Source organism: Anas platyrhynchos, chromosome 7 (genome assembly GCF_047663525.1).
Source record: "Anas platyrhynchos isolate ZD024472 breed Pekin duck chromosome 7, IASCAAS_PekinDuck_T2T, whole genome shotgun sequence".
NCBI lineage: Eukaryota > Metazoa > Chordata > Aves > Anseriformes > Anatidae > Anas > Anas platyrhynchos.
Window position 1 is genome coordinate 23,077,181 of NC_092593.1, and position 12,048 is coordinate 23,089,228.

General features: G+C 35.1%; 1 protein-coding gene across 4 annotated transcripts in view; it reads right to left on the reverse strand.

Annotated features, from left to right (window-relative positions):
* Nucleotides 1-629: 629 nt before the first annotated feature.
* LNPK (lunapark, ER junction formation factor) overlaps nucleotides 630-12,048 on the reverse strand; it is a 38,854-nt gene continuing 27,435 nt past the window's right edge. For all 4 annotated transcript variants that reach the window (XM_027461234.3, XM_027461231.3, XM_027461235.3 and 1 more), the window contains exons 10-13: nucleotides 9,508-9,613; nucleotides 8,752-8,822; nucleotides 7,286-7,456; nucleotides 630-1,588 (exon numbers count right to left, since the gene is read on the reverse strand). In XM_027461234.3, the coding sequence (XP_027317035.1) occupies nucleotides 1,392-1,588; nucleotides 7,286-7,456; nucleotides 8,752-8,822; nucleotides 9,508-9,613 (545 nt within the window). In that variant the 3' untranslated portion in view covers nucleotides 630-1,391. The remainder of the gene's footprint in view (nucleotides 1,589-7,285; nucleotides 7,457-8,751; nucleotides 8,823-9,507; nucleotides 9,614-12,048) is intronic.

A 12,048-nucleotide genomic window follows, 5' to 3' on the forward strand; every position in this document is an offset into this window, starting at 1 on the left:
TTAAAAGATGGTCACATTTAGAAATGTTTTACTTGTATAGAGCTTTTGATTTACTAAGATTGACCCTTTTGCTGCCTTTACAAAGTAAAACCATTTCACTTTAGGACCAAGATGATAAAAAAAAAAAAAGTTTGAAGTTTCCCCTTCCTTCCATATTGTAAAGTACATGGAAGACATCACACACATTATAAAACTACTCACAGAGTCAAACTACACAGGCTCAGCATGTGTTTAAAAAAAAAAAAAAAATCAGTTTGATTTAGACGTCTCATTTCTAGGCACCAGAAACATGCTAGTCCAGGTTCCCAGTTGTTAAAAATAACAGGAAATGCACACGAGTCATTAGCTTCAAAAGGTACATGAACACATACAGCTTCAGTAATCCAGCAGCAAATGTTCACTGCAATTTTAACCATAAATACGATCAACAGACTTTAAGCATAGTTGGAAAATCTTTTGGTAATCACATGTAAGCTTCCACTACTATTTCTATTGCAAGGAAGCCATCTTAGCAATATACATACATGTTCAGGAGGAATATAGTATGTTACAAGGAACTTCTACAAAGAAACTGTAGAATTGCTGCATCAAACAGAAGTTCTATTTAGTTCTAGGAATCACAAAGCGAATCTTGCTGCTAGATGTCTTTATTTTTCTTTAACAAAATACACAAAGGCACAAAATTCACTTATCTTGTCATTATTGTACAGGTATAAATAGTGCTTTGAATTCAAGTACAATCAAGTGCAGAGACTTTCTATATTTTATGTAAACACAAAACAGTTCTGTATGTACGTGCCTTTGGTTCATCTGCAATGCAAACACCAAAGGAGATGCAATTTTTGTGAGTGTCATTTAACTTAATTCCGTCAAAAAGTTAGACAATGAATAACATTAACACCACTGTTATGACACTTTCTATATGCTCAAGTCAAATGTCGGATGACTCCTCAGCTTGTAAACAGCTGTATTTAAGATGTATTCAATTTAACAGGGAAGAATTAAAAAGTATCTTTAAGTTCACTAGACCAAACTTAACTAGGTCAGTTGTGTTGTGGCGAGTTTGTGGTTCTTATTTGACAGCTAGAGAGGTCAAATTTTAGGTCACCTTTAATAAAACTTACTTTTAGGTTTTTAAATATGCAAATTGAGCAATGGCTATGACTGTTAGACTTCAACGAGCTATACATTCTGTGAGTTAACTTATTTAAAGACACATGCTTAATTTACAATACTCACTTTCACACATAGCTTTGACACACTGTGGCAGTTGAGGCAGTTTAAGCTCAAGCGAGATTTTTAAGTTGTACCATTTAAAAAAAGCTCACCTGAATAGTAACAACAGGCATGAACAAAGCTAAAAACTAGCTACTGAAGGCACTTGAAGTACTTTATTCAGCTTTCACTAAAGATTCTTCACTTTGTTCAGTTGAAATAGCAGAATCTGAAACAGAGTCTTCAGTTGTTGAAACATTTTCTGGTACTTCTTTTTCAACTTCTTCAGCTAGCCCATCATCCAGCTGCTCAGCACTTAGTGCTTTATCATCTGTCTCATTTGTCTCAATGCTCTGGGACGGTTCTTCAGATTCTGTGAGAAGAGAAATGATAAAATAACCATCTTCAGAAATGAAGATGTAGCTAATATTTCTAGAGGGCCTGTGAAAATATTTTGCAATCACACAGATTTCAGCTAGTCACCACGAAGTTCTGAAAGGCCAAAAATTATTTTTCTAAAAAGGAAGTCACAGGTAAAAACTATAAAATTGAAGAAAAAAGAAAATACTGTGGGAAAAGAGTTCACCAGACCCCACTGAAAATATTGCATGTGTGTCTGTTCACACTCAGAATCTTTCTAGGCTTGTTTGTTTAACAAGACAGAATGCCAGAATTAAGACATTATCTTAATTCAGCTTGTACTTGGTAATGAAAGTGTTAGCAACTGTACAGGTTTTTCTGCATAAGTTCAACCACCACACAGAGCCTAAACACTCTATTTGGTGGAAACTACATTTAAAGAGCCAGGTAGTTAGAAAAAAAGACAGAAAAATCCAGTTCCCAATATCTCAAAACTGCCAGCAAAAGTTATTGAGTATTCTTAATCTTCCTACTGTCAGTTTTCTTCCTCCTCATCTGAACTCTGCTTATTTTCTTCAGCCTCCAATTCTATGAGTTTGTGCCTTCTCCTGCTCTAGCCCCTCCACACCTAAGTTACATTCCTTCTTTATTGCTGCTGTTGAAGCTTTAGTCACAAAGAAAGCATAGGATGGGAGGAAAAGAACTCCATGCCTTCAACTCATGTGTAGTATAGTGCAAACATTATTTATCTACTCAGGTTCAGTCCTTTATTCCTCAGAATTATGATCCAGCAACCTGTAGAAGTGACTTGTTCTTAGCCTGGTCAATGTAGGGATTGAGGGAACCATGCATTCAGTGTGATTAGGAAGATGCTGAGCATCTACAATGGGCTTGAGGACAGCCCCAAGGACAATTAGCCACTAGCAGAAACTTCTGCTAGTTGAAAAGCAAAAAGCCTGATAGACTGCATGTTCCAACCATCTGTATTCAAAGGAACAGGAAAGGGATGCTGCTCTCACTGTTATATTCTACTGAAAAGCATGGAGACACTGTTTTCCTAAAGAAAACAAGTCAGGTATTTATTTCACATGGCCTTTCCCTTCACTTTAATGAACTTAGTAAAACAGCTGAAACTCTGCAGAATACACAGTTAAAAAACAACTTAGATGGAAAATTAATTATTAAAGGTCTGACAAAATTAAGGAACTAAAGAACAGATACTTTAAAATAGGAAGCTGTGGCAGTCACAGCAAGCAATGCTACTTGTTTGCTCCAACTGCAAACATGATCAACCTGTATTAAATATATACAGTGATTTCATTTTAAATACACTGACTAGTGGAGAGTCCACTGGATCTTAATACTAAGTTATTTAAATTACTGCTTTAAGTGCAGTAGCTGAATGATAAAGCTCTAAAAGTAAGCTTAAAGATGACAAAAGAAAGGTAGTACCCTTGAGGATCAGTTATTAATACATGATTTAACTGAATGCAGCTACGCATATATAATCTCAACAGCAAACAGCTTAAGGCAAGTTTAAGAACTGTATCAATGCAATCTTAAAAGCCCTGCTTCCGGCTACACAAGTTCTGTTCCTAGCACTTCTGCTTAAAGCATAGTATTTACTTGTATGTACTTCACACTGAGAGGTCAGCTACCCCTCTTTTTGTTGTAGAGTATTTCACTGCATAACCAGTGGTATTACAATACTGTATCACTACTAGGTACATACTATGCAGGTATTCACAAAGCCAGAAAAAAAATGTAACCATTTCTTAAAAAAAAAAAAAAAAAAAAAGTTGTTAAGAAGTCATTAAACTTGAGTTAAGCTGACAAAGATCTACTGAGAAATCAATTCTAGCCATACTAGCTGAACTAAGAAAAGGCACAGCAGATACCTGGATCTTTTCAAAGAAATAATGGCTTAAAAAGATATAGCATACTCATGCTGTCCTGCAGAAGTAGTGCAGATTTGTTGAAGAAGCAAAAGAAGCAATCAGATCTTTTTGTTTGATTGTTTTTTGCTGTTGTTTTTTGGTTGGTTATGTTTTTGTTTGTTGGTTTGGTTTTTTCAACAGTCAACTGAGACCATTTTGACCAGAAGCTTATTCCTTAGTACTTTGTCCCTGACCAGTTTAATTCCTAAAGTTTCTACTCCACCTGTAACATTTGCCCAAGGCCATGCCACTTTTGGTAGAACTGACAAATAAGCACATACGTGGAACAACTTGGAGTGTTATTTTTGAAGGACAGCATTACTGTGAACACTTCTGTTAAAGTGCAAACCAGATTTCTGCATCTGCCTTTTAAACAGAAATCTTTTCAAACATACTAACAGTTGCTGTATGTCAAAAATCTTCAGATGCGCTAAAAGCATTAAATTATCAAAATATTTCATCAGACGGTCAAAGAACTCCATAAAATCTGGAGGCAGCAAGGGAAGTTGTCTTCATAAAGTCCAGATTTCATCATGGTGATCAGAAGTTCAAAGTAATCTAATGAAGACCTTTGAACATCAGCACTAGATATTCAACACAAAATACTCAAGCTGACAAATTTTCTTGTTTCATCTTTCAAAACATTGCTAAATGATAAGCCTATATCAAGGACAGTGCAATAATACCAAACATAAGGAAAGCAAAATCAACCACAGAGTTAGAAGTAGTTCCTGGTGTTATAATGTTTGGCTTTTATACAGAAAATAATACTTCTAAATGCTCAGAGACTAGCCTTTGATAGAAAAAAAACAAGCCACTTAAAAAAAAAAGAAGTGAGGTAGATTGCTTCGTTCTGGTATTAAAATTTCCCAAGTTACACTGCTGAATAGTGAACCATGACGTCTGTGCCAGTAATCTGCATCAGACTGACAGCTGATGACTCCATGTTTCCAGAGGATTACAAAATCCAAGGTTCAGTGCCAACAGCACTCCACATAACCATTCTTCAGTTCTCATATCTATAGGAGTAGCACGTAGCATGCTTGTCACTGCATGAGCACACAACTGAAAAAAAGATTCAGCTTCATGCTCTACTCATTAGTAAAGTAGCTGACTAGTGAAAAAATATTTATAGCACTTCTGCATCACATTAGCTTGCAATTTTTTCAAACTATATAGCTATAGTTTAAATGAGTTACATAGAAGGTTTGGATATCCCTGTTGTCAACACTGTGGTGAGTATGGTTTCTTGATGTTAGTGTTTGTTTACATCTAAGCAAAGATACTCTATTCTTGTTATGACAGCATTTATATTACTACAGTGAACAAAGGCTTTCCCCAGAGCTATCCCTTCATAGCTTAAAATTACAATCAAGGAAGCCAAGTTATGTTTCAAATTAGGGTTCTGATGGAAAAAGTGATTTACTGAAAATGATATTCTCATTCGTAAGACATTACTTTGTGGCAAGACACAGACAGATAATGCACAATGACAAATGGACCCGGTAGCACTGGCCTATGTTGCATCTCAGATATTAGTTATGTTAAATATTAACACATGCTCTATTTCCGGCTGCTTACTAATTACCAAAACAGAATGGTTCATATCATCTTGTAGATGAAGTATTCAGAAAAGATCAGGATATTTAAACTACCTAAAAGGACAAATCAGCATACCAGTTACTTATTTCTTATGCCTCTTCAAGACTTTCAATATAACTTCTTAGCAGTAAAAGAACTGGCAAATAATCCCCACAGTGCTTTCTTTTGTTGTTTTTCATTTATTATTTGTAATTAATGGAGCACAGCAGAATACAAGACCACACAAAAAAAAAAAGTAATTTTCAGTGTTAAAGGTAAGCTGAAAATTTCACATATGCTGCAATAAAAACAGTTTACGTTTTATCCTGAAAAGTCTGCTTTCATAAGAAGTAACAAGTATTTTGTAGAATTTTCACTCCCACATCTCAAGTACCTAAGGAAAATCTTGCACTAATTCTAAAAGGCTTTACTTAGTTTTTTAAACATCTATAAATTCGCTCAGCAGCTCAGATCAATTAAAAGCATAGTCTGATAAACATTTCCTTCAATGATAATACCAGCTTAATTAGCACCCCCCTCTCTCAAAACCTCTATGAACCTGCAGTTGAACAACACTTAGAAACCCTCAAGGCACACACCTCCAAAAGCTGAAGTCTTTAAGGGCTTTTCCATTTGATTCACACAAAGGAAAATACCCTGAGTTTTGAAGACCCCAGTAACAAACCATGTCTTTTTCTACAACCTGTTTTTTTTTAAAAAAGTAGCCAAGAAGCTCCAATCCATACTCTACTCACTGAAAAGAGAATAAGACCATTTGAGAGCAAAGGTGAAATTTGCATTTTCTTAGCCAGCTTCACGGATCTGATTTAGGTCTTGCTTCACTTCTTTTATCATGAAAGAACATTTAAGTAGTTACATTCACTGCTATCTGTTGCCATTCTACTGTAATTCTCCCTCTCCTCAGCTGTGCTAATATAATTGTTAGAATCAGGTATATGAACTTATTTAAGGCAGACTGTAACCTGTAGCACAGGGACAAACGCAAGGAAAGAAAATGTACTTAATCCACAGTACTTGAATATGAAGTTTTTCAACTACACCGAGTGATATGTTAAAATTAATTTCTTCCCTCCTGTATTTTGTTCCATCCTACAAAACAAGACACTGTCCCCTTTTAGGTGGCCCTGCAATGAGTCAGGGAACTAAATTGAAAGTGGCTGAGGCCACTTCTTCACTGAAAAGCAGTTAAGAGAACACTACAACACAAGAAAAGAAACCAAACAAGTTTTCCCTACAATGCACCCTTCATCAGACCGCACCCAGAGATGGGTACTGTTAGATAAGTCTTGCCTATCAGTCTCACTCAGCCTTTCCATGCCAGGAATTAAAGCAGATGCCATTTTGTACTCAGTATTAAAGATCAAACAGAAGTACTCTGTTACATTCCAACAGTTTCCTATAGACAACGCCTTTACAGACTGAATATCAGGGCTGTACCTTCTTCAGTAACTTTCCCCACATGCTCCCATGTTTTAAAGTAAAGTAAAATTCCATTAGGTATTCAACAGCACAGCCAACTGGAGATTCTTTGGTTTGAAATTATAATTTCTGAAGTCTTTTAAAACACTGCATCTTCCTGTTGGCTGTATACCAGATGCCTACTGTATCTGTAGACTATAAAATGTCTCAAAAGGAACTATGCTAAATTAAAATTGACAATTTGTCTTTGAACTCCCTGATTTTAAACAAGGCAGTTTTACTAGATTTTCCTGCCCCGAGGAAAACAGCAAAATGAACAAAGGCAGAAATTCCAACACACCTTAATCAAATGACCTGCTGAACGCAGTGGAAGTTAACCACTTCAGGACATATTCTCTTCTTAACTAATTTACAGCACTGTTTTCAATCTGTTTATCAGTACCACTAGAATGAAGAATTTTGTTACGCCATCATTTGCATGAGACATTCTGCTTAATATAATGAAACGTTAGAGTTCAAGAGAAGACAACAGCATCAACAAGCTAAGCTAGAAGCAGGGACAAGACTTGAAAAAATATGAACTGTACCTACTAGGAAGTTGTTCTTATAAAAAAACTCACTCAATATACATCATATATACGTAACATTTAAACCTATCAATGAAAGCTGGCACATTCAAAACCAGCATGCATGGGACAGGGAGATTTCATTGGACTTTAAATAAAAGCAGACTTTGTGAGATTAGCACATACCTTCTGTCTGTTGATTCTCCTGCAGTTTTCTCTCTCTTGACTCTGGGTGCTCAGTTTCTGATTGCAATTTTGTAGGTTGTTTTTTTTCAAAACTGAAATCTGGTAGTCTTGGAGCCTGAGGTCTCGTTTTTCTTGCAGGATTCAGGAAAAAGCAGTAGGCACACCTAAAAGCTACACAAAAGCACACACAGTAAGCAGTCTCACTAACCAATTTAATATTTCACCTTATTCCTCCATGATACCCTGACTGTCTGAAACACTAAAAAGAATTAAATTAATAATAATGCCTGAGAGTATGTCCATCAAGTTTAAAGAAATCGTTCCATACAGTTCCCTTTTCATCTTCTGCATACATTTGCTTCTTAAATATCTGTTTGCTATCACCTCTGCTGCAGTTGTACTTTTGTCCATCATTGTAAAGTATTTGACCACAAAGAACAAAATAATGCAATTCAGTACTACAAGATGTTGCCACACAATGTTCTTTTGTTCTTTGCTACAAAGACTTAAATTAGAAGATAACTTTTTTTTTTGTTAAGATATCACTATGCTCACCCTTTGATTAAGTGGATGCTATGGATGCTTCATATTTCCCTCATTATTTGCTCCTTTAGGAGCATTCTGCTCCAGTGATACTTAAGAAAAAAATTTTGTTCTGAAGTACAGTATCCCACATAACAGTTAAGTGAATATTTTCACTAAGACACTGGGGGTGGGGATGATTATTTCCTGCACATTTGAACTGTGAACACACCTCAGCTAACATGATACACAGACTAAATACATTCAGATGCATAGGAAACTTTCAGCCTATACTTTTACCGTGTTGTCTATTTTCCTCGCAAAATTAAGAGAAACAAAATGAATTAGAAGACTTATCTAACATTCCCTAGTTTTTTAAACATCAGGCTTACACTTGTGGCAGAAAGGAGGCAAAATAAAACATCTGTGTTCAATAAAGAGCTGTGTCTGTCTTAAGTTATCGTCAGCCATAAATTCACATATAGCCCCCCTGGGCTTGTTCCCACTCCTTTTCTGATAACTCCCCAAGATCTTCTTGCCAAAGAAAAATTTTGTTTAAGTTCTGGTAAAACAGGAATACTTTAATGTCAGATAGTTTCTCAATATAAAACCCTTCTGAGAACCATTTTAAGCCAGTAGCAATTTTAAGGCATGTACTGGCGGAAGCCTTTTTCTACAGAAGAGCTTTCTACACATGAAATCCTTGGCCTGAAGGTTGCAATAACGTATTTCTTTAAATTTAAAAGCCAATCTTAAGATACAGAGCAGTAAGTTACCATAAAACTGTTCCCATATGAAGTGACATTTCAGTGTCAGTTAAGTATTTAACTGCAACCAAAATGAAGCATGATGCATTTTAGTCATGAAACACAAACGAACTGCTGCAGTCTGCTACAGATTAGTTCTCACCTATGTATTCAAGCCTGCTACACATTAGTTCTTACCTATGTATTCAAACTCCTCCTTCAAAGCCATACCATTGTGAGAAAAACACTGCTGACATATTAGGGCGTACCTAGAAAACATGAACACTATATAATTACATACCTTTAAGCAGTAACACACTAAATTAGGAGATGCATTTTGCTATAGATACTGACTAACAACTTAGGCATTTACTCTTAAGAGGTAATTTCCACAGTCAAATGGATTTAGTTGGCCCTACACAATAACCACATATTTAAAAGTAATTTTTAAAGTTGGTTTAGAAACAGTGAAAGACTCTCACAGCTGAACAGATTTTTAATATCAGCAATGTCAGAAAATAATATCCAAACTACTTACAAGTTTGTACTTCATTAGAATACAGTCAGTATGAAAAGTGATCATGTTTAACATGGAAATTCAGATACACCTGGAGAGTTCTGAATGCAATCTGAAAGCATTTATAAAGGTAATAAAGCTAAAGTGATAATCAAATAAGTTGTGAGGTTTTTTGTTAAATATAATGTATTTACCTACTTGAGTATCAAAGATTTTTTTTGTATCAGATTGGTAATACTGTTCAAAGTAGAAGCTAATCTTGTCAAAATGGTTAACATTTTCCCTACAGATTTCCTATGAAACACTAAGAAACAGCCATATCATAAGCTTCTGACAATTTACAATACTTTTAACCTTGAACCTTCTGCTTTTTAAAAAAAAATTAAGAAGCTCTGTATCTCCCACATATTTATGTATTCCCTTTAGCAGTATTTTACCTGTTCTGAGGACCATCACCAACCAAATATTCAATAACTCTGTCCACAACACCTCTTTCTCGAGGAAGAATAGGTCTTGCCAGAGGAGGACCTGGAGGATGAAGACCTAGGAAAACATGAACTACGTCAAATTGATTTTCACCTATACTACTGTATATAATATTTCGCTGTGCATGTTAGTGCAATAGAAATTCTGCCTGCTTAATGTGAATGACCATATTTCTTAATCTACTAGGAAAGGTGCAAGTTTTTTCAACCCACAACAGTAGAAAGTTCTACTGCTCCATCCTATATTAAATCATTTTACTTCCACGCATTAAGTTCTTTAGAAATTAATTTAATGATGTACTTAATGCATTAATAGCATTTAATGATTACTCACAATTATATGTTTTTTAAACAAGCACCTTAGAATTGAGTTTTCTTTATACACTCTGAATTCTGTATATTCAATTTTTCAAGTTTACACCTATATATGATAGAAATCAATTACAACACTAAAAGAACTAAAAAAGTTATCAAAGAAGCCCCCACTGGTTTCTAGATGGCAGGTGTCTAACTGGAAACATGCCCAGTGTAATCAATCTACATATTAAACCATCTAGCCACTTGATATGTTTGCATCTCCACATTTATTTTAAAGTTGGATATTTTCAGTTACGCTTAGTCTAAAAAGCCAGACCACCACTATTGATATAGATATTTTTAAATATTTTTAAATTCCATGTATTTAACTACTATCAAAATAAAACTCCTTTAAAAACAAGTAACAACAATAGTTGCTACCACCTTCATCTCTATTCACATAGGGCAATTAGAGCAGATGAATGGCACACATTTGTCTTTCCACACACAAAGTTCTAAAACTTCTGCTCTACTACAAGACCATTATGAACTGCCAATTGCCATTTATGTAGCTTTCAGTTCTTACTTCTACCTTCCCTTCTAGCCTCGACATAGAAGCTAGGCATAATGAGCAACAAAATTTGGTAAGAAACATCACCATTCAAATAACTAAATAGCTAAAATCACTTCCCAAGGACACATTCCTGGCCAAAAGGCATTTTATACAAGTCAACAGCTTAGGTGGACTTTTATTGATGACATTCAGCTTTTGACTCTTTTTTTCAATTTACTATCTGTCTAGTATTTTTCTTGGGAAGATGTGTTTTACAGAATCTCCTATAAACAACTTAAAAAACCAGACTACTAAAAGAGTAGTTTTTGTTAATCAATTGAACTAATTCAAAATGGCATTTAACTGAAAGATACCAAGGGAAAAAAGTGACTTTCAGACTTTCAAGCTTCTCAGATGATAGATTTATCTTTCCTGTAGCACTTTATGCATGCCCTGGTGCTGCTCCCAGCTAAAATCATGGCTCCCAGCAATACAATTTATATTTTTGTGCATATATGCATGAAAATAGCATGTGTGCCATAAGTATAAAGGCAAAGACAACACAGCAAGTCTCGCCATTTAGTATACTGATCCAAGATAAGCTTTCAGTTTAAAACACGGCATTGGATATAACAGGCAGTAATTACCATCTCAAACCTGATACCTTTTATCTCTCACAGATGGGAGCAACAACAGAAAAAGTTACTTATACCAGAATGTGCTATATTCAGCTGTAAAGCTGAAGTTCAATAGCTATGTACGATTACCTGGATACCCTAGGACAAATGTCAGAAACACGGTTTCAAGAAGTAGGACCCAAATATTTAGAGCAACATCCTCTCCAAGTCCTACACGCAGAATGAGATTAATTTCATCCTTTCCATTGCAATGTTTCTGTCAGTTCTGGAAAACTGACCTGAAGACTGTCCTGATCTTAACAAGTACAATAAATTTGAATAGAAAATACTGCAATTTACATGCTTAATATACTTTTTAAAATTAACTCTTGCTTTCATAAACAGGGGACCTGAAGTCAAGAGATGTAAGTCAGGGAATACATTCCCAAATTATTCTTGTATTCTGGGAACAAGTAGTACTGAAGACTAAGAAAATCCTCAAAGCAGTCACAGGAAAAAAAAAAAAAGTCCAACATTTGCTAGGCAGAACTCTGTATTTCATAGATTTGGAAGAAGCTACCCAGAGAAGACTTTAAAGGCCCAATGCTTCCTTTAAAAAAGTGAATGGTCAATGTTTGACACAGGTGTGAAAGCAAAGATCTGAAAATCCACAATAAAAATTAGAATTCTAAAATAATTGTCCTCAATATCTGATTAACACTCAAACATGGATTTAGTATTATATTCAAAAGAAATTGTTTTCATATGACCTGTATATCACAACATATGAAAGTTTCTAGTAGTTAAAAAATAACATAAACATTAAGTATCTAGAACGTGCTCCAAGAAAACCTTCATTTACCTGCCTACTAATAACTCAAACCAATCATCTCAGTTCTCATGCTGTTATGGACACCAGTAATTAATATAAACATCAAAAGCAATCATCGTAGAAAGACTGGTCATTTTTGCAAAGCTTGGCAAACTCTCAACTACCTGCTGGTTATTAATTTTCAAACATATGGG